This window comes from Leptinotarsa decemlineata, unplaced genomic scaffold (genome assembly GCF_025532065.1).
Source record: "Leptinotarsa decemlineata unplaced genomic scaffold, Ldec_3_MD MMD2_tig00000010_RagTag_RagTag, whole genome shotgun sequence".
NCBI lineage: Eukaryota > Metazoa > Arthropoda > Insecta > Coleoptera > Chrysomelidae > Leptinotarsa > Leptinotarsa decemlineata.
Window position 1 is genome coordinate 5,824,968 of NW_027412538.1, and position 24,043 is coordinate 5,849,010.

Consider the following 24,043-nt stretch of genomic DNA (forward strand, 5'->3'; position numbering starts at 1 on the left):
ACATTACTTTCCAAAAATTCAGCACGTAATTGCAAGGACGATCAAATTCTTGAGTCCTACTATAAGTATTGAACCAATGGTGAAGTCAAACAGATAAATGGTGTGATAAAAAGTACCACAAAATACTACTATTTCGGTAACAAGATGCAGAAGACTTTGCTGAAAACTTGTTTTCTATTTTTTCAACTCTATTTTTTATTCCACCATCATCTAATTCTCTTCCTTTTTTTTCTGATTGATTCAGCCGTTGCGTGATGAAGATCAATGGTAATTTTATAAACAAGACCTCACGATTTGATCTCCACAAAATTTATTTGCGAAATATATCACGATATGTTTCGTAAGGTGTAGTTTATGAAAAATATTTATTTTCCGCTCAGGTTTTTCTGATGTTTGATAAGAAAGGTTTGTTTTTTCTTTCATGTACCTTAATGTCTATACCAAGTCAACTGATTCGTTGTTTATTTCCGTAACAAATTTTGAATTGATTTTGTAACTTCGTAGTTTTCGTAAGGAATTTAGAAAACCGACATTTTTTTCCTTGTTTCTAGAAATTTTCATGAAACTTCAAATAGCAATAATATATTCAGGAAAATATATTTTTTATTGAAGTTCTGTGAACTCTAATTATTTCCAAATAGCAATAATACATTATTCGAAAGGCATCATTTATTGAAGTTCTTCAAACTCTGATTTTTTCCAAATAGGTACATTTTTTCCCTCAGCTCTGGATTTTCTCAGTTTTATATTGAAGTTCGAAGTTCACTGTCATCTTGACATCATTTAGCTGGATTGAAATTGTATCTGTTCGTTCTCAACAAGCCTACTCTGCGACAAACGATCTGAAAAAAAACTCCGTTTCCAGTTCGGCCACCATTTTTCCATTAGAGATATTTATCGATTCAATAGAAAGAAATTGAATGTTTTTTATTGGAAAACGACACGGTCTGAGTTGAGAGAAGGAGATAAATGGCTCTAAAACTCTTGCAAAACGGTCTTCACATGTAACAGAGAATAGAAAAACAAATAAAAAAGGGTGGAACGGGGAATCACTTCTGTTCTCTTTGGAATGCAAAACGGCCTAGTAGACATAAGGGTAGATTCGAGCGGAATACGGTGACTGACGCTTTATTCTCCTTCACAAAGGCGGCTGGAATAAGGTTATTTTTATTTGCGGTATTCAACAATACCATGTAATAACTTTGTATTCGGTTTGTTTCAAAGGAGTTCACTTTTAATTCAAAGTAAAATGGTGGTGAAGGGTTTGGCAATATTATTCATTTGTGCTGGAGAGTAATTAGCAGCGAACATGGTGGTGTATACTTAAATAACATTATGAATATATATATATATATATATATATATATATATATATATATATATATATATATATATATATATATATATGATGTGTTGTTTTTCCGGGTGTTCATCCGTTGTGTACTATTCGATAGTCGACGTTTCGCCATCATCTCAGATGGCATTATCAAGACGAGTTACTGCTTCGCTTCGAGAGGTGTAACTGATGTTAGGTTCTTCTTGTGGTGTTTTTATACGGTTTCGCTTGCGTAAGTTGTATGGATTTGTTACCTGTTTTTCCACCTGAGGGTTGTTGATGGATTTTGGTAGTTCTCCTACCTGTTTTCCTACCTGAGGGTTGTTAATGGCTTCTGGCGGTTCTCCTACCTGCGATGGTTCATTATCAATTTGTGGTTGTCTTTGTGGTTGTTTTTAATTATTGTTTTCCAAATCCTTGGGATGTTTAGTGAGTCATCCCTTTTATTGATGAGGCCTTGCTTTTCGATTTCGATAGCTTCCCTGATTTGTCGAATTCTTGTGTTTTGCACCTGTGCTATCTATTTTGTGGACTCAAAATCAATCTTGTGACATGTTTGTAGATGGTGTTGAAAGAGGGCAGAGGAGGTTTGTTTAGTTCTTATCGAGTTTTTGTGCTCCTGGGTTCTGGCAGATATACGTCTGTTGGTCTGACCGATATATTGTTGTCCACAGCCATTTTGTCGCAGAGCCTTTGTTGTCTCCCCCAATTCTGTTGCCCTGTTTGTTGGTTCTATTAGGCGGAAACTGCGGGATATTAACGTGTTGGCTACGGATTGTAGCTGGGTAGGGTGGTGGTGTGATGCTGCTCGTAGGTAGCGGTTGGTGTGTGTGGGTATATATGTATATATATAGATATATAGATATATATATATATATATATATATATGCGCATCAAGCATTTTGCCTCAGTACGGTGACCGGAGCAAAGTTGGAACCTCAGCATATGAATTTTTATACATATTGGGAAAGGTCAAAATTATCAACGAGCATTAGGAAATTCATTCAATATTTATTGACCACTCTTAAGAAACGGTTTCAGAGCATTTTTAGAAAACAGCACATCTATTTATCATCAATCCTGCTGTAAAGCAGTATATTGTGAGTTTTTGGTGATTCTTTGCACTTTTCTTACGACTATTTAATGTTATGATATTTTTATCAATCTACTAGCTTATATTTTGTATTCATGCACTGGACTATGTTTTTCCTTTCTCAAAATGTTCACCAAAGCTTCGTCAATAAGAACAATAAAGCATATGTATTATCATTATTTTTTTTTTATTATTATAATTTTTTTTTCACCGTAGTGTGCGCTGGTCAGGCCCTATCCCCCGAAGCCCCGATACATTCGGGAGGGCGCGCCAGCATAATCAACCAATGACCACTCCCCCACACCGTGGGGTAAGTGATCATTGGGTCCGAGAATCATGTGCCCTGAGCAAACGCAGTGAGCCAAGAATGACAGCCTTCTGCATCTGTGCGGCTAAGATTTCTGCCTTAGTGCGGCAAGCCGGTATAATTTTGAGAATCTAGAGTAGAGAAGACATTATTCCACCAAGGACTCCAATAATCAAAACGACCATCTTGACAGAGTGATCTGGATAGAGTCTGCGGAGTTCGAAGAGAAAATCTCGATATTTTATCCGTTTTTCTTCCTCTTTTTTGACGATATTCGTCTCGCCAGAAGCTGAAAACTCCACGACAAACATCGTTTTGGTCTGGTGGTCGAGAAGGACTACATCAGGCTTATTAGCTTGTATGAGCCTGAGGGTGGGGAACGATTAGTTCCAATAAATTCGGCACTTCTCGTTCCCCACAACGGATTCAATATCCCCCGGAGCGTAGGGCAACATCGGTGTCTCGTCAATACCGTAAGGGTGCCGTGGATGGTAATATAGCACTCTTAGGGCCGCGTTATGTCGATGGATATAGGCCGAGACCGCGTACGCTGGACATGCTGATAGCAAGTGCATTAGGGTCTCGGGCGCCTTGCGGCAGGCCCTGCACCTTGTGTCAGGGACCTCTATACCCGTCACGCGACTGCGGTAGACTAAGGTGTTGAAGACACCATCCTGGCAAGCCATGATGAACCCCTCAGTTTCCGACTTCAGCCCACTCGACCTGAGAAAAGCGAACGTCAGGCGCTTTAATAAGCCAAGGTCTTCAATGTTATTGAAGAAGACCCCATGCATCGGCTTATCCCTGTGTCTCCGCAGAAGTAAGGTGATCTTTGCGGCTTTTATCTGAGCTTTTTGCTGAACGGGTTCCAACTCGGTGACAGAGTTGTAGTCACCTCGTTCAGAGTCGAAAACTATACCGAGTTCATCAGCTGCTCGAGCAGTTGCCCTAAGGAGAAATGCTCCAATTCCTGCTCTCTCATGGTCACGGACCATGCAGAGAAGGGGATCCGAACTCCTGACGACTTTACAGGCTGTATCCAGTACCATTCTGTCATGTAGACACTCCAAACTCAAAAGTCCTCGATCTCCCTGTTGTCGGTTATTATTATTATTATTAGTTCATGAAGTTTTCAAATGAGTTATTTAATTATTTAGATAAATGACGGTCGAGTAGAACAGCGAAAAATCCTTCCCCTTCCACTTTGCCGCTTCCGCAATGGAATGTAGAACTGGAAACTTTGGCGTAGAGTACAACCAAAACAAACCTGAGAACTGCAATACTTTTCTCCACGAGCGTGGATCTGCGAAAGACAAAAAAGATTCACTATCAGATACAGGGGTATATCTTATACCATGCACCTGCGGAAAAGTTCATATCGGTACCACCGAAAGATCCATGGGTACAAGGCTGAATGAACATCGGATAAACTGTAGATTAGGTCAAATAGACAGATCGGCAGTAGCGGAACACGCGCTTAATAAAGAAGATCACACGATACTGTTTGAAGTTGTGAAACTACTTGCCCTCGATCTTGAATATCACAGTCGGCTTGTACGGGAAGCCATAGAAATCCATAAACATACAGAAAACTACAACAGAAAAGAAGAGGCGGCAACGTTTAACCGGATTTGTAATTCCATACTGAAAGATGCTGACGTAGCAACAGTACAATGCAATGTACATTAACAGGTAATAACACTTCGGCCAATAGCAACGCATCAACAAGAGAAGCGGACTACCGGAATCAACATAAATACAACCTATGAACTAGAAATTACCGGTCATCGGTGAATCATCAAAATGAATAAACCTGCAGCACCAAATCATCTAAAGATCTTGAACTGCCAATGTCCCCTCTTTCGTAGAATAAAATGTAGTGTCTTCAGAGACTCCAATAAATTCAAGATATTGCTAGAATATTTTTTTGTGACACGACTATCATCAAACTTGAACCAATCCGTTTCGTCTCTGACTATTGCATAATAATGACCAAATTCAACGCCAGAACCACATGTTCGATTGAAGTGTTCATTTATTTCGAATCTTCTTTAGAAATTGGTGCTTCCGTCAGAGGTTGAGTCATATTTGAAGGTCATCAGTGTTATTATTAGATTGACTGGTGCCTCAGCTATACTTGTTTTCTCATAGCAGTCAGTTAGTTTGGCGCATGTTTGGCAATACAGCTGATCATCACCCGTTAAAAGTTCTATTTTCAGACGATTCAACAATACGCTCTGCACGGACTGGTTATCAGTCATATTAGGAGTCATATTCGAAACAATCCTCTTGTTGTCCTAATGAATATCTAATGGACTTCAAAGGTTCTAGAAAATCGGTTGATGCGAAAGATGATACATTCTTACGAAACTGCAGCTGCATGAACAGGTGTTTGAGTTTGGTGAATAAGTAGAAAACATGCCCGTTCTCGTTCACCATTAAAACCTCGTTCTTGAAATTGTCCGTCATGAACAAGACTTGTGGAATTCTATTCATGTAGCAAGTGTTTCCTAAATTATCTCATCCAATTTTCATGGCAAAATTTTCAGAATAACTGTCTCTACTGATTCGTAAGGAAAATAATGTTCGACAGAATCTGCATCAGAACCATTGCTCAAGCTGCAATCGATCTTTCCAAATAATGAAGTATTCCGTAGAGGGATCGATTTGGCTCTTGCTTCATGGAGCTCTTTTCCACTGAAAGGGAACCAAAACCACGAGGACTGTAGCCAACATTTGGGAGGCAAGAATGACATATGTCCATTGCCTGCACTGAAAAAGAAGAAGGTGCATCATTTGTTCCTTACCTAAATATTTTTTGAATACTTCGAATATTTCGGCTATTACCATTACAACTTCAGTATGGAATTATGTTTACTATAGCTTTCGGTGGACTCAATGTGTGACATCACTCATCGCCAAAAGGAAATTATCAACTTGTCGTTTTGAGAAAAAGCGATATCTTGTGATATATGATTTGAAAGGACTTTCATTTTTCTCCATTTAGTGTTTTCATATTCTGTCAATGAAAGATGAATATAATTTCAATACAAACTCCGTTTGTATTTCACCCCAAGTTTAAATATTTTGAACGTTATTTGTGTAAAACTGGAGAGACGCTTCAATAACTTTGGAAATTCATATTGACTTTGCTGAATTTCAAAAATAGTATGATTCTTAGATAAAGAACTGAAAGACTTATCGATTGAGGTATCACGAGACTGCCGTTGCTATTGAAAAAAAAATTGATATCAGAGTCAAGTCACATCACACAATAGTCTTTTCACCAAAGAGTACTGAAAATGATACCTTTTCATGTGAATTTTTTCAGACCTTGGAAGTCAAAAATACATTCTAATTGCATAATTACTAAAGTAACAGAATGAATTGAGGAGCCCATACACAAGACTGCTTATTTCCTACATTTCTATTTCCACCCACATTCCTCCGTTGAACAGAATTTCAGTTGAATAATAAGGCGGTTTGGACAATATTGATTTAAGGAACCTGTTTTGGAGCACCTCAAGAGGGCGAAGGTGCGTATGGTTGGTTCCTTCCCAACAAGCAATTCCGTAGCTCAGGTGACTCGCTACAAGTGCATGGTACACCATTTTGAGGTTAGAGTTCGTAAATATTGTTACCAAAAATTCAAATTTAAAAAATATGCAACGCAACTCATTATAAATATACTGAATATGAGTATCCCATTTAAGATGTGGATCTATTATTATTCTACTAAGTATTCCACTTCAGCTTCGGAAAGTATAACATATGGATCAATTTTCAGTTATGAAAAACAAGGTTTGCTGGAATTATTGCAACTGAAAGGTATATAGTGAGTTTTTTTCAGATTCACAGTCAATAATCGATGTTCAAGCCAATTTTTGATCAAGACCAGATCCGATTCAACTACATGTTCCAGTTGCTCCCAGCTATTTGCCTTGTAAAAAATGGCTGCGAAGCCCAATATTTCACCTCGGCTCCTGATGAAATATAGTCCATTAGCATATATGTTGAATGGAAGTGGACCCAGAACTGTAATTTGGGGGACTCCTATTACAATTTCTTATATATCACTCAAAATGCCATCAATTTTCACACTGAATTCCATTGGCAAGATAGCTCTTGAACAAGTTCAGATCTTCACTTCTTATACAAATATTTTTTAGTGTTCTCAGTAAAAGGTTGTGGTCAACTGTGTCGAATGCTTCCAACAAGTTAATGGAAATGCATAGGTACTGTTTATTCTTATTAGGAGCATGACCTTTTCGAATACTTTCTTCAGGTTTGTAGAGAGTGATATGGGTCGGTAGTTGATGAAGTCTGTCTCATAGCCTTTTTCAAATGATAGGGTTATTATGGTTTTTTTGAAAGCTGTTGATCAGAGACCATTTTCCATAAATTTGTTAAAAATTAATGCCAAAGGTTCCTCCATATTAGAGATGGATTTCAGTGTTTCAGAACACGTTCTGTCGATTCCAGTCGACTTTTTTGTTTTCAGCTCTTTGATAACCTCTTTGATCTCATTTCTATCAGTGGGGAGAAGAACAAAATAATTTGAAACAGTTTCAGAGACATACGAGGAGGTGGAAATATTATTTATCTTGTCTTCATGATGGTTTGCAGAAAATATACGCTCATTCATTCTTTCACTGCATAACAAGTAAACATAATTCAGGTTAGTTTGCGTCTCTAATTTCATCATTCCGAAATTCCACATGATAGACGCCAATAGACATACAAACGTCAAAATATCCTCACTCTGATCAACATACATACCGGTGAATAATTTCACCGGACATGCCAGTCCGGAAACGTATATGTGACATCAAAGCTATATAACATCCATAATTTGTTGCAGGAAAACCTGAGCCGGTAATAAAGTGGTGGCGCGAGGGAAGACTCATCGAATCCACTGGAACCCAATACGGCTTTCCGAACGTTCGATCCAACAAGCTGATCATCCGCGGACTGCAGAGGTCCGATCAACATGCAGCATTCACATGCCAGGCATCGAACAACAATATCAGTCAACCGGTGTCCGCTACAACGTCAATCGAGATATATTGTGAGTATCCAGTGGTGTGAGTAAACTCAGTTCAAAGGATTTTGAAGAGTTCGTAACAGTTGGAATTCCTCATCCATTTTAACGCCTTTCAGAATTTTTTTCCCCTATTCGAAGTACGCTTCAGCGAGTTCGAATCTTTAAAAAGCTCGTTACCATGATCACAGTATCAACCCTAGAATGGCAAAATTTCATTGTCAACGTTTTTATTTATCAATAGTAATATCACATGACCCTAATATTGCATTGATAAATTTTAATTTTTCAACGAAAACATTGTTTATTATCAATACCATGAGGGCAACCAGCAACCACTCGTTCTACAGACGAATTGTTTTTATTCAACTGTTTTATTTTCTTTCCTGCTTGCTTTTTTTTCAAATTCAGTAAATGAAGTTCTACCTTCTTCCTGTTCACAGATTAAACAGATAGTTGGTACACGCATTAAGTTTTGATGACAATATATTTAAATAATTTCTATATCATTGTTAATCCAAGATGGTCCTAGCTACAAAATGGTAAATTACATATTGTTTCACAAATACCTCAATATGGGTATCAAACGACAAGTATTGACTATTAGAATAAAAGTACACTTTGAAAAAGATGTAGTAGTTGACAATGTTTCGTGTAGCATTTCATCAGTTCGGACTTTCATTATCTAATCATTTGAAATACCTAAAAACATCTATAAAAAATTATAAAGGATTAGCTGAGAAATAACAACTATATCAAGCAAAAAGCAACAACAAAAAAATTAAAAAACCATTAACTCGAGATGAAAATTAAAAGATTATTATCTAGAAATGAAAATTAAAAAATCATACATCGATGAAACTAAGAGGCCATTGGAAGTTCGCATTGCCGAGCATAAGAAACACACACAGCGAGAAGAAACTAGCAAATCAGGAATAGCAGAGCACGTTTGGACTCATCAACATAACATCAAGTGGGGTCAAGCTGAAATGATCCACAAGGAAAAACACTGGTGAAGCGGAGAGAGAGAATTACCTATAAATAGTTAGATCTTCTTCTCCTAGGAAAGTGAGGGTCTCTGGAAGGGAGATCAACTGGCAAGCGCGGGTAAAGTACCTTGACCTTTTAATAATAGACCGCAGGCTCACTTGGAACCCACACATTATATCTGTTAGAACAAGGATCGAGGACCGGATAGCTAGTCTGTAACCTCTGATCAACAGATCATGTATAACACGATGTTCAAGCCTGTCATCATGTATGCTTCTGGCGTCTGGGGACAAGCGGCTCCGTTTTAATATCTCCAATCTGGAGATATTACATAACAAGTTAATAAGATTGATTGAGAATGCTCCATGGTTCGTGCGGAATTAAGCCATCCGCAGAGATTTGCAGCTGCCCTCCATGTGACAGTCCTTCCAGTCGAGAAACCAGCGAGTTTTTGATTGCGCAAAAACTCATGATAATTCGTTAGTTAGAGAAACTATGGATCATGCTGTGGGCGACCTCTCACGATATAGAAGGCCCGACACTCTGTCGAATGAGGCCCCCATGTCCTCCGTTAACAGATGACGATTGTGGATACTTACAATCGGAACCTCGTGAAGTAACTTGGTTTGGAACCTTTTAATTTTTTAAATTTTGATTTCTTGTTTAAAATGTTTTGATTTTCATCTCGTGTTGATAGTTTTTTGATTTTTTTAGTTATTGCTTGTATTTTATTTCATTTTAATTTCAGTTGTTTTGCTTAATATAGTTGTTATTTTTCAGCTGATCCTTTTGAATTTTATATAGATTCTTTCAGGTATTTCCAATCAATTTATATCATATTAGACAATGGACCTCTGAACTGATGAAATGACAGTGATTGACTACAAGAATAGTAATAATAAGATGTAAATTCAAGATTTGCACAACTACAAGATGATGAATCACACATTTCCACAGTATGGGTATCAAATGACAGGGCATGACTATTAGAATAGTAGTACACTTTGAAAAAGATGCGAATTCATAATGGCAAGAAAAATAATACGAAAGGTCCTAGGTAGCAGTCATGACTCCACTCTCATCAGCAATCTACGGTATCGTTCAGATAAAAAAATAATAGAATCGTTGGGCGCAGTATTCACATACTTACTCAGGTTACATTACGCCCAACGATTGTATTATTTTTTCGTCTGATCAATACCGTGATTTGCTGAGGAGCGTGATGAGATGACTGCTACCTAGGACCTTCCGAATTATTTTTCAGTTTAGAGTACATTATCACTAAGACCGTTAGCCATAATTTTTTTCATTATTTTTTTTCTATTGCTGTCTGCTCGGTTGGTTCTTCTCAAAAATAACAAAGTTCGTGTTTAAAAAATGGTCATTTATCTGAGAAAATTCTTGAGTGGAGTGGGATTCATGGAGATTGCCTATTCTCTTGAATATTCTTAGTTGAATGCATCGATGTAAGCACAAAACATCAAGCATGAAAAAAAAAGAATTTCAGCAAGAACTTCTGTTTGATATCACGATGTTCGAATATGATAATCGGGTACGTAAATGACTACATTTCATTGAGATTCAGAATAACGTTTCCATTCGAATTGAAGATGTCTCATTTGACTCAGTTTCGATCAAAATCTTGAGATTTCTGAATATCATACATACATGATTTGTAGGAGGAGTTTGAATTGAAGGATTGTTTTTTTTCCTCCAAAGGTTATGGGAATCAATGAAGTGCGGCCATTCATTTTCCATTTCGGTTAGGATAAGTATCGGTACAATTTCTCAGTACAAATAGTCGAAATCATTCAATACAACAAACATTCATAAATGAAACATTTTTTTCTGTGTAACAATTTGAAAATACGCAGTAAGTTAACAAGATGATTTCGCAAACTACACCCAACGATTTGATCTTCACAAACTCTACATTCGAAAAATGAAGTTTGTGGAGATCAAATAGTTACATGAAGTTTGTGAAATTACCATGAATATTCATCAAGTAAAGGCCGAATCAATCCAAAAAAAAATATCAAGATGAACTGAAAAATTAGCCTGTTTATCTGTATGACGTTTTTCATTACAATTTTCAGTTCTTTCAGATTGTGGAAGGTAGAAAGACCCGAAAAAGGTCAATGAAAAATTCTAATTTTCTCGTGATGCACTATTTGGAACCTTTGCTGTAGTAATGAATATTACTGTAGTTTTTTCCTAACACCAAACCGTTATTTTAACACTCCGATACGTGTTTTGATCATCAAATGATCATCTTCAAGAAGAAGATCAAACTGATTTACTTCACGAAAAAGGAATTTCCTATATCATTGTATAATCCAGTAGGCAAGATATGCTGTTTTCTTTTGCGTTCAAAAATTGAATGGGGTATATTTTCAGGAGAGATCAATTATTGTGAAAAAACAATTTTTTTCTACTTCTCCTTCTTTATACAAAAAAATTATTGCGAGAATCTTCTGAAGAAAGGAAGAAAGTAATCAAATTATGAGGATCATGCGAAGAAGTAACTTTCAAACACAAACTGGAATAAAGATCCTTTCGAAACAGCTATTTTCATATAAACAGTGAATTACACGAAAGAACAATACTTTCGAAACAAATACTTGTATATGAATACTGAATTATACAAAGAACACTTTCATCTATTCATTTTGTATTCCAAACCTTCGTTGTGGAATTGAATCAGATATCATTCACAGGATTGCTACACAATGTAGTAAATGAACGAGCTGAACTTTCACTCACATGGAACACTGTCACACTCATGTCATAGGTGACATGAGTATAATAAACTCATTCTTGGCATAATGTCATAATTTCATGATTAAATTGAGTGTTTTTTCTTATAATTGTTATCTAGATTTAGTGCTGAAGAGCCAATAAAGTAAGTGTTTTGCGGCGAAACATCAAGATCTCTACCAGCGAGGATGACAATGTTAAGTGTAAGGGAAATTTTACCTCTTTCATTTACTATATTGTGTAGCAATCCTGTAAATGAAATCCGAATAGAGAAAAGTGTTTTGTATGATTCAGTGTTCATAAAAAAGTATTTCTTTCGAAAGAATTTTTTTTTGGTGTAATTCAATGTTCAAATTGTCTCTGAAAGTTATTTCTTTGCATAATCTACACATCTTTGTATAGAGTTACCTATTTGAAATTGATTGTTTCCTTTCTTCTTTCCTTTGGAAGATTCCACATTCATTTTTTTTTATAATGATTGAGAAGTAGAAAGCGAAAACATTTTTTCACAAACATATATCATTTGATTTCATTTGAACTATCTCAAAGACATTAATTGCAAATAGTGTGACAAGGAAATTCTGAAGAACCATTTTCTATATTTCAGTTGAACACTGACTTTTACTTGATGATCAAAAACTGAAAGCAATATATCAAAGCCTTGAATGTTTTTTGAATCGTCTTTCATCTAGATATTTCTCAACAAAGACGAGTTTTTCAGAAAAATATCAGTTATATGTAAAAGAGTACCCTCAATACTGAATCAAAGTTGATGTTTTCATCTCGAATAGATTGTCACAGACTCAGATTTTGCCTATGATTGAAAAACCTATTCGACTCTTTTCGACTAAGTTTCAATGGAAGTATACAAAATAAAATCTAGCCTGTTTCCAATATTTTTGTTGTTCAACTTTGAGATTTTTCCGAACTTGTTCAACTGTGATAAAAATTATCTTGGGGTTTGTTGAGAAACTTCAATAGACCAAATTAGTTTTCATCAATTTACAGATTAACACGATGAACTAATGATTTATTTTATAATAAAAATACACGAAAGCAGCAATTTCATAATATATCCTTCAAATACCATACTTGAAGTTTCTCGTTAAGATCAAGTCACTAGTCCTTTCACCACATCAAATAATCGAATCGAAGATCATGGAGATACATCACAAAGTCAAATTGACTTAAATAAAACTCAATTTAAAGTACGAGGTACCGGAAAATTCGGGGTTGAATCCCACCCGAGAAATCGCAGTATATATTTGGAGCGAATTAGTCAAACTAGCGGCATGATTCTGTTTCAGTGAACTCCGAACTCACGAAATCCGTTAATAACTTGAATAATGGTTCCCGTGCATATTGCCTAGAAGGCCTTCTGGTCGAACTATAAATTCAGCCGGATGTAGAAATCTGATTTTCTTCCCACCTCACCAGGGGTGGGAATAAAATTACCCTCTTTAATTTTGCAGAACCACTACAAGACAGAATTGAAGTGTTAAATTCCCTCACACTGACAAAAATTGAAAATGTTTATACAAATTGTTAGGAGGAATATTACGAAAAAAAAGGGTAATCAACATTTTTTGTTTTGCTGGAATGTTTTATGAAAATCCTGAAGATATTTGTGGACTTTCGATTTCTTTTTAGCATGACGGTGCAGTCTGAGAGGGGAGGGAGCTGACGAAATTTTGCACAATATGCTTCACCCATTCAGTTGGTGAAATCGCTGAAATTTCACCCCAGGAAATGATCCAATACCAATATTCGTATAAAAATAATGTAGTTCATGATTTTCTAACAAAAACTAATAGTGATCATATCTCCAAATAATCTAGTTTGAATTGTCTAGGTATTTTGATAACAATATAACAAGTTCTCAAAGAATACGAAAGTCTATTTTCATCTTAGTTGATTCGATTTCAAGTATGTTACGAATCACACGTTGAAAGGTAAGACCCCGTTAGTTCTAAGCTCGCAAAAGTTTCGACTTTTGAGAGTTATCGTTCGTATAAGGGCGACAGCGACAGGGTCAAAGACTATATTAAAAACTTTTGTAGTATATAATACGTCGATTGCAAATTACTTGAAATTAACTTCCTACCTTCAACTGTTTCAATAGATATGAGATGAACAGTTTTGTTTTGATTTTCAAAAAAAGTTTTCTAATGAGTGTGACTGAATGTAGAAAATATTTTATTTCAGTAACTTTTCGTATTTATTAATTTTGCCTATCTAAAAAGAGCTACAATATGTTTCATCAACTGAACAGGGATCATAATTACAATTCAAATGTAAAAACGATTCGAAAAGCAATGACCAACGACAAACCATCACTATCAACAGTTTGCAATTACTTTAAATATCTAACGGTGGTGTCGAGACTAATATCAAGTCTATCACGGCAACCACCTGCGTCCAATTCTCCAACGAAAACTTTTTTCATGACGTCATGGCTGTGGCGAAACAAAAATCTGTTGAGCCAAAAGATGGGCTGACGTACGCGCGCAACGTGACTGGGAGGTCTGTCTCGTTAAGGGATACACCTGATCCTGATTGTCAGTGTGCTTCAATTATTTGTCCACAGAAAACTCAAATCTCCCCCCACGTTGTTCTGAGATTTTACCACATATATAGCAAAAGCTATCGACAGAATTCACACACTTTCGAGGCATTTCAGATCATGTTTCAGGTTATGTTTACTACTTAAGTACAGCTGATGAGAGGGGTGTTATGTAAACAAACATGTGTACCAACTGTTGGTGATGAAATATTTCATTTGTTGAAAACTCAATATACATATATATATATATATATATATATATATATATATATATATATATATATATATATATATATATATATATATATATAATATAATGATACTATATCTTGAAAACAAGATCTAATATATAATTTTTATGGTCACTTTTGGTTTTAACACGTGGAAATACATTAAAATCATCTAATTTCAACCCCGAAACAAAAACTTTGTTGTGTTATTGAATAACTTTTTGAAAAATGGTGATAAAACTTTTTTTTCTACGGGACTCGATTCATTCAAGTGTTAAGAAGATACTAGATTTTTTTCAAATTTTTAAAATGACATTTTATGTAATGAAAAAATTATTTCTTTTGATAAACTCTCTTTAGCGGCAGTGCGCGCATGCCGCAACAGCCGTGCGGAACCCTATTTTCATCGTCAAATTAAAATTATAAATAATGGAGATAGAGTTTCGTGAGTCAAAACTTTTTTATGGGAAATTTCCTCCTCTTTAACGAACTTTTCTCAAAATTGCTCAAATATCAATATTTTGTAAGTTATTAACGAAAAACTGAATACCATTTTTTTATCTTATTTTGTTAATAACAATTTCAATTTTTCATCTGCACCAAAATCCATCAGAAACATTTTTCTAGAGATGATTCCGAATCGAATGAGCTATCGCTCATATTGTTAAGACCTCTATCTCTATTTTTCATGTTTTTGAACTTGTTGATTAGACTAATATTGTGTTGATAATTCACGAATTGACCGTCACTGAGTAACAAAAATACATTTTGAATTATATGTAATGTTTTGTCCTTACTATTTTTGGAGAATTATAAAATGTGCCTTTGAATCACTGCTTTTCCTACGGTGGGAAAAATTAATTAGCAATATGTCTCTTGAGAGAGCACATGAATTTGTAACTTATCTCTTGAGAAAGCGCATAAGAAAAAAAAGTTTTCTTATTGTGAGTAAAATGGCGTTGGTGGGATTGAACAAAAATAGTGGTTCAATCCAGTTTTCTCTAAGATCAATGAAAGAGAAAATGACGAATATCGTATCCATCGTTGATGGCTAAATTCTGTTTTTCGGGGGTAGTTATAGTTATATAAAGCAAACTATTCATTGGACTTGACTTCCCTCTATAAACTCAAAATCAGCTGTTTCATTCATTCTATTTGGAATTGTACAAAAAAATCTAATTTGAATTCTCTCTGAAATGGACATATTTACAATCGTGCCACAAGACAAACCAAATTACTATCAAAAATCAAAATACAAACAAATTTTGGAAAAAAAGTTGATATATCACGATGGAATCATTGTATTCATTTTGATTCCAGAGAGAATAGGGAAGCACTATTCCATTACAGAATTTATAATATCAATTGCAAAAAAAAAACAATTTGTGGAATTTCATGTTTTGCATTATTTTCTATTACACTTGAATTCGTTCTCAACTTGTACTTTCTTCATATCTGACTGCATATACTTAGAAGTTAGTTATAGTCCCTAATTATAAGCATTTATTGTTTTTGGGACAATAAACTGAATTAAATTGAATTGAATTGAATAACTTAGTGGGGTTTGCTATAACTGAGATACTCCTAGATCTACCTCATCTCCACATTTTTCTGGTGAGAGAGGCTAGATGAACTACATATAAACTTGTGCACATTGTCAATTTCACACTAATCAATTCATTGCAGAGTGCAACAGACTGTTGGTTGATATTGATCATTTCCATATTGATTTCAATTCAGGTGGTTCCTCTTATGTTTCGCTTGCGTTTACGCAGCTATTTTTATCAAGTATTTCTTGGTTTTTCTCATTTTGTCTTCAATCGAGGACCGCCTGCCCGGTACTGACGATGCCCAATAGGCTGAAACAGCTGTTTACCGGTGGCTCTTAAATTGATAATTTGAAATCAATATGGAAATGATCAAAAAGTACTTATCAATTTATATATATATATATATATATATATATATATATATATATATATATATATATATATATATATATATATATATATATATATATATATATATATAACGCAAGCGAGACATAAGTGAGTTGGCCGACCAATCTACTACTCAAGTGGAACCACCTGACTCCCTTCTAAAGGAGGGTGCTGCAAGCAGTTTCATCGTACCAGAACCTATCATTTGCATCGCTTTTGGCTTTGCCAAACAATGATTGAACACCTAGATATCAAGAAGATTTATGAATTTCTGGCAGAATTTTTCAGGCTCACTCCAAAGCGTTTATTAACCCTTCGAAGCTTGATACCAAATAGTCGCTGGACTACACTAGGGATGAACTACGATGTCTAACAGGCCTTCTCACAGGTCAGTGTCATTTGAATCGTCATATGCAGAGACTCGGACTGTCGGAAGACAGTGTATCGCCTCTGTTTGAAAAATGATGAGATAGCAGAGCACATATTTTGTGCCTGCCGTACTGGGGACCGAATCAGGTTTTTAGAGTTCGGCAGAGCCGTATTCTTACCATTTGACATGAAAGACCACCCACCATACAAACTAATGTTAAAATGTTTATTTGGTGAGTGTGAATAAGTGTGAGCTACAATAAACCCTTGCGGGTTATGGTAGAGGGTCGAATAGATCCACTCACTTTGAACCTAACCTAACCCATCCTTGCTATACCAGAATTTTCAGGAATTAATTTGTAAAAAAGCTCAAATTGCAACTGGTGAAATCTCCCAAAGAGACATAATTTGTTTGGTTTGTTAAAAGCGTTGAAAATATTAAAATCAGATAATTTGCTTTTCACGTACATTTTTCAATAGTCAATACAAGATGAATGAAATCGTGAATGCATGAAATTGTGCTTTGTATCATCTTCAGAATGAATGAATGAATATACGCCGCCTATTGTTTTAGTAATGAAGTAACTATTTATCACACTGAAGTATGACCAATGCTACTTCAAATGTTTGGTCCACAACGGCTGTGAAAAGTCATTTATGAGTTTTTCACACCCCTAAAATAGAAAAAAATCGAATGTAAAAGGCAATACGGCAAATATTTTTTGTATACGTCAAAAACGTTTCATTTTTCGTTTTGAAAATGATGAACAGCATCAAAATGTTTTCATAGTAGGTACGTTTCTTTTTAGGGCGATAAATTCCAATTTCCAGTGTATATACTTATCAAAAACTGTATCATATTCACAGAATTGAAAAAGAGGTTTTTGGCTTTCTACCCATCCATCTTCATATACAAATGTAGGAAACTTCCTATAGAAGAAATAATCGCATTATCTTCAAATCTTTGTAGGGAGTTAATTTTGAACTTCTTTCCTTCCTCCAGAAGTTTATCACATTGTTGCATGAAAATGTAGAAGTGGACAGTCACTACATCTCGTTCCTCACTTTTCAAAATATGTCCCATTTGAGGACCATTGTTTTTGTAGAATAAACTTACCAAGCCGCACTTTCTGAATAAATACGATATACAGCGATTTGAAATTTTCTGATAATGGTTTTAAGATTATCATTTCATATGAGAATGATTGAGGATACAGCCACAAACCTCTTGTTATAAGTTATAATGAAGAAAGTAATAAACCATTCCCAATGTAAAAAATTCATTCGAATACCTCTATCAAACGGTGGCTGACTATCACAATTCTCATACGAGTTATGGTCTAACTTTAACTCATGAATATGCAAATCTTAGGCAGTCCGACGACCACTCCACAAAAGCTGTGCCAGAAGGGCTTAAGTTGTAATTTCATTTTGCTAAAACTAAATTAACGTGGGTATTAGGCTAAACCCGCGGCTTTTTACCGGTTTTTGAATATTTTGTGTTCCTCGATTCGGCTGAGTTGTCTTTCTGTTCTGCTATAATGGATGAAAAATGGAGTGGATAAAAAGTTGAATTATTTTTTCGATATAACTCTGTTTCGCTTGAAAGTTCTCACATCAGAGAACTTTCAAAGCAGGTGGGCTATTTATAAATGAGTTTTTGTACATAATGTATATTTTTTGGGTTCGAGTTTCCTGAAATAGTTACCCCATTTCACCTGATAACAATAATTTTCAGAAGTTCTGCAAAGGTAGACGTTTCGGTAATATCCCGGATAGCATCATCAAGACGTGTTACTGCTCATTATGGTTTTTATATTGCTATTGTTGAAGTATAATTCTAACTGAGTGGATCTTCCAATTTTCACAAATTTTATATGGATTAGGCACGTAAACAAGGTTCTAATGATTTCCTAAGATCTCTGTGTTATATCTAAATTCAAATTGATAATTATTGAAGATTTGATTTCAGTTACATATCAATTTCCTCTTCATTTTTCTACATCAAGAGTATCGCTAGATTCAAATATTGTTCCTCTGTTATATTTAGTATTCAATATTGACTTGACAAATAACTATTTTCGTATGTTATGAAACTTCATACTTCTGTCAGGACACTGCGTCATGAATTTTTCAACTTTGTGGAAAGTAGGTGCTCTGATAATAAGCTCTACATTATATAAAAATGCATTAAGTTGTAACGTTTGATTGAAGCACTCTCAGTTTGTGAGAAAACAAAAGTTTCAGGAATTCTAATGTACGATTATCTAACCCTAACCTTTTTGTTGAGAATATAAATAACATTTCCTCTGGTTTGAGAAATTTCGGGTTCGTGATCTGTAATTGTGAATCATTCACAAATATGTCGACATTGAAAACTATATATTTTTCTTTCGTTTGCTCACAATTAGAATTTGCAAATCACTGCCTTCAAATTCCTATATTTCGAAGTTGAAAATGGATGATATTATGCGGTGACAGAGATTCATTTAATTTTTCCTAGATTACACGATTGAGTTATTGATACAAAAATCTGTGAGATTAAAAAAATGATGATACTTGAGAAAAAGGTTCCGGAACTGCAACAGAATTAGTAGAAGAAGAAACAAAAACAAGTACTCTAACATCACGAGAACGTAATTTGCTTTCCATGAACTGCCAATGATCGAGCTCAACATTTTCCATCACGAAAAGAAGCAATGAATCAACTTCAGCAACAGAAAAATATCATTGAAATGTTGTTGCTGCCCAGAAATGAGAGTTTCCATATTTTTTTTGTTAATTCATAATTTGATCATCATTGATGACATTGAAATTAGGTGATATGAGACTATAGAAAATACGATTCGATTAGGTATGGAGTAGTTCAGACGAGGATGAGAATTATTTTAGGAATACAGTTGTCTATAGAAATTGAAATCAGTCTTATGACTGTTTCGAGGAGAGACATAAATATGAAAAAAATATTTCAAAATAAAAATCTGAAACATTCACCTCTCTCAACTTCAAAACACAATAGGATCTGATGAATACTAACCGAAAAACAGTTATTTATCTACCTGTTATTTATCAAACAATAGTACCTCATTGAAAAAAAAAATCATATGATCACCTACAGACTGGTTTTAAGGTATTAATTTTCGTCAGTCTGGTCCACTACTAAGATTTCCTCATTGTACCTTGACTGCATGTACAAAACTTTCGATTGATAATTTTTTTTTCCTAGTACAAACTCTTGAACAGAGAAATTGAAATTCGAAACATTTACCATTCCCAACGTATCTACTCCGTAGGATCCGGTGAATGCCTGCCGAAAATCGAATACTCCTCCATCAAATACCACGATGGACATTAGGAATGTATACAACTCTCCTCACAGAGGAAATTTTCGAAAATGCGTCTCGTTTGCCTAGCAGCAGGAATTCACTGAAATCAAGCGAGTGATCACATGCAGACCAGTTTCGGGCTATTATCCCACGATAGTGCAGGAGAGATTCAATCAAGACAGCAGTGCGTCGAGTCCCTTCTTGAGAAACTTCAAATCATCATTTCAAGACCATTCATGCATTCTACAATTGACTTCAGAAACATTCCAAATAAATGAGGGATGTCAAGAGTGAGTCAAATAACCACGTTAGTTTCATGGACATTTCTAAAAGTTGTTATCAACGAAATAATTCCATCAAAATCATTACAAAAAAAGGATCTCATTGAAGGTTTAACTTCGTGCATCATTTCTTTCATTTCTGAATTCAGTGATGGAATATATCTCTATAGAAAATATTGTTCCATCTGAATGAAGTACTTCTATTCCAAATGCTTCTAATTGGATGAACTAGGAAATGAATTTCATTCAAACATATTTTTAAAATCATTTGACTCGCTCAAAAGTCTCACTTCAAACAAGAAAATAATTGAATCTTCGGTACAAATTTTTTTGATGTTCAGCAATTCGAATTATTTTCTTTGTCATTGTTGAAAAACAGACCAGATGACATTTTCTGTATGCATATTTCGAACTTGGATAGCACTCAGTATAGTCAAAGATTCCAGAACTACCGAACTCACATCATTTTATCGAAGCGTTCATCTCACAGACATAGACAATAGGTGTTTTTTTAGAAATGTATGCATACTTGATAATTTTGAAGTCAGGCCATTTTAGATTACTCAAATATTCTGCCCCCAACTTTCGCGTCAAGGATGTGTGCTCGAATTTTTATATTCTGAATTCAGATCAATGCTAATATTCGTAAGTATTCGTGGATCATTAGTGAGCCGTCCGACTTTTGTTGAACACTTTTATTATTACAAGACGGTTTAAAAAGCGCATGTTGGGAATGCGATAAGAGAGGACACTCTTCATCTATCCATTGTCTCTACCAGAACTGAGTCGCACTGTGACAACTGTGACAGGCAGTAAATATGGCCTAAGCTCCTGAAGCCGTTGAACTTATACCTACACTTGTCTCTTTGGGGGGTAAACAATATTGAACAACATTGTCATTGATACGTGACGGTCGTTTGCTAATAGTTATTTTGCTCTAATCTTTTTGCTGGTGCTATGAATCAATGAAACAATGAATTGTTTTTCCACAATACCGGACGTTTTTGTAATTATTTTTACAAGAGACTTCTTGTCCGTACGATCATGTGGCAACAACTCCTGATGCACTATACGCGACGGTGGTTAGAGAAAACAGTGAGCAAAACCTTGACATCCCATCGAACTTGGCGTGTTTTTTGGTCTTGGCTCTTTCATTGGTACAATTGGACTTTGGTTTTCCAAGTCATAACCATATACCCATGTTGCGTCATCAGTTATGACGCTTTCAAGCAAATCAGGATCGCCGTTGACATTGTTCAACAATTCCTGACCGATACTCATTTGATTGTGTTTTTTTTTTTGGTAAAAATCGTTAATTTTTGAACGAACTTCGTTGCCACACGCTTCATGCCAAAAATTTACGGAAGAACCACATGGCATGAGCCAACAGTTGATTAACGGAAAAACAGATTTTAAACAAATTTTTTCTTAAATTAATATACCGATATCTTCAACAACTTCTTAAATAGTGATTTGAATAGTTCGAATGTCAATTTATAAACACTTCCGAAACAAAGCGGTTATAACAACTGAAACAATTATGAATTGTATTCGCAGTAGGAAGCATGTAGTTGTATTTCTAGTTACGGAATAAATTTGATGAATGCGATTAACTGTACAACCTGTTATTAATGGACCCACAAAGAGTAATGATATTTCCCGCTTAAAATAGAAAACGATTTGTATTAACACGAATCTATTTCATATGAAAAAGTTATTTTTCTCCCCATGAAGAAATCAATATTGTTTCTCGGAAATCAATCAGAACACGAAATGAAAACATAAATTTCACTTTCTCAGAAATTGGCATTGATTAATTTTCACCATTCATTAAAAGTACAAATTCAAGAAGCCTTTAACAATTCTCGCTCCTTCAAAGATATTTCGAAAAAGAATTTATGCAAAATAATCCTTGAAACCAAATTATGGAATGACATTTTGATACATTATCGAAAAATTAGTTATAATTCCTTGAATTCCTATATAATCTGAGAATTCGACATTTCCAAGATCTGTAATTTTCACATCATTAACAATGTGTACTTTTTATTTCAGTTCGTCCTTTGACGGTGGAAATTTTAAGCAGCAATAATCCGTTTTCTGCAGATAGAGAGTACGAAATACCATGCCAAACAGTGGGTTCCAGGCCCCCTGCAAAAATATCATGGATTATGGACGGAAAAGAGCTTCAACCACCTAAATATAATATTTCGCAAACGGTGAGCTTTCTAAAGATCAAAATCAAAACAACGGATTATTTTCAGGCGAGACAATTCATCTTGTATATCTTCAGTATTTTAAGTAGATTCATGATTCAAAAGAAAGAATCGTGAAATCATTCGACAAGTCATATATATTATTTTGTACGATTAATTTCCAGCTGATGCTAAATATACATGTATATACTGACGGTACTGATGATGCCCTATAGGATGAAACAGCTGTTTATCGGTGGTTCTTAATTGAAATCAATATGGAGTGATCAAAGTGGTACTTATCTATTTATTTTTTGATTTTCATGGAATTATTTTCCAGCAACTTGACTGCATTAACCTTTCTTGATTTACATCAATACATCTACATCGTCTACTTCAATACATTTACGTCTACAATATTAAAAATTGAAGCAACCGATAACTGAATAAAATAAAAGAGACTCATCAAAGTTAGAATGATGAGAAAAAAATTGGAATTTACGGAACATATAAAATTTGACAGTCCAAAAAATCTATGAAATAGAATGATTTGTCACAGCAGCCGAAAAAATTGATTGAACATATTTTTTCCCATGTACTTTTTGTAGTGATCAAAAAAATATATTTCTAATCTATTATTCTCTGATATTTATTTCAATTTATCTAAAGAAATGAACTTTAAACGTTCGATCCAGTCTCGAATATACCTACACAGTAGGTTGAATGGACTGACGCCTATCAGAAAACAATTACTTCCCTGACTAATACCACGGAGGGCGTTGGAATATATCCGACAGGCGTCAGTGCAGGAATCTTCATAGAAAATTTCCTGCATATGCAATTGGCAATAAAACTGAAAGAGTCGACCTTCAATTTTGTAACGGGCACACTTGCAGGCCGGTTTCGAGCTCATTGGCCATTCATCAGTGCAAGATAGTGACCATCATCGACCTAAAGTCAATGATATTCCATAATTGCGAATCGGAATTCTTTCAGGGTATTTCATTCCTCTCCCTCAGTTGGAGCGAAACAAGAAAATGTCACTCCATCTAGTGGACGAGGTACTAACCAACTGCATATCCGTAATTTGCCCAATTCCCCTGAATGATGAAGAAAAACCTTCTTATTAGTCAGTGGGCTATGCTTGAAGACTGGCAGTCAACAAATCTAAACAAATGTACTTCAAATGGTCAAGCCAGTCTCGAATATACCTACACAGTAGCTTAAATGGACTGACGGCTATCAGAAAACAACTACTTCCCTGGCTACATCTTCACAAATCTTCACAGAAAATTTCTTCACATTTAAAGTTCATTTCTTTAGATTTGTTAACTGCCAGTCTTCAAGCATAGCCCACTGAGTAATAAGAAAATATTTCAATTTAGTTTTTGGCAAGTTATTAAAAACTGAAATTATAATTGAAAATTTCTCCCAAATTTTGTATTCCAGATTTTTATTCAAACTAATATGTCTTTCACTAATATCAAATCATCTAAATTTTTTCAGGCCAGGTTCACCTCACCTTCACTGGTTAATGGTCTGACACCTATCGAATAATAACTACTCCATTGGCTAACATCACGAAGGGCGTTGGATTAGATCAAGCCAGTCTTCG

At 35.0% G+C, this 24,043-nt stretch overlaps 1 protein-coding gene across 2 annotated transcripts in view; it reads left to right on the plus strand.

Moving 5' to 3' along the window:
• Positions 1–24,043, plus strand: part of side-VI (sidestep VI) — an 841,483-nt gene that overhangs the window by 695,726 nt on the left and 121,714 nt on the right. For both annotated transcript variants that reach the window (XM_074171294.1, XM_074171295.1), the window contains exons 6-7: positions 7,598–7,804; positions 22,289–22,452. In XM_074171294.1, coding sequence (XP_074027395.1) covers positions 7,598–7,804; positions 22,289–22,452 — 371 coding nt within the window. The remainder of the gene's footprint in view (positions 1–7,597; positions 7,805–22,288; positions 22,453–24,043) is intronic.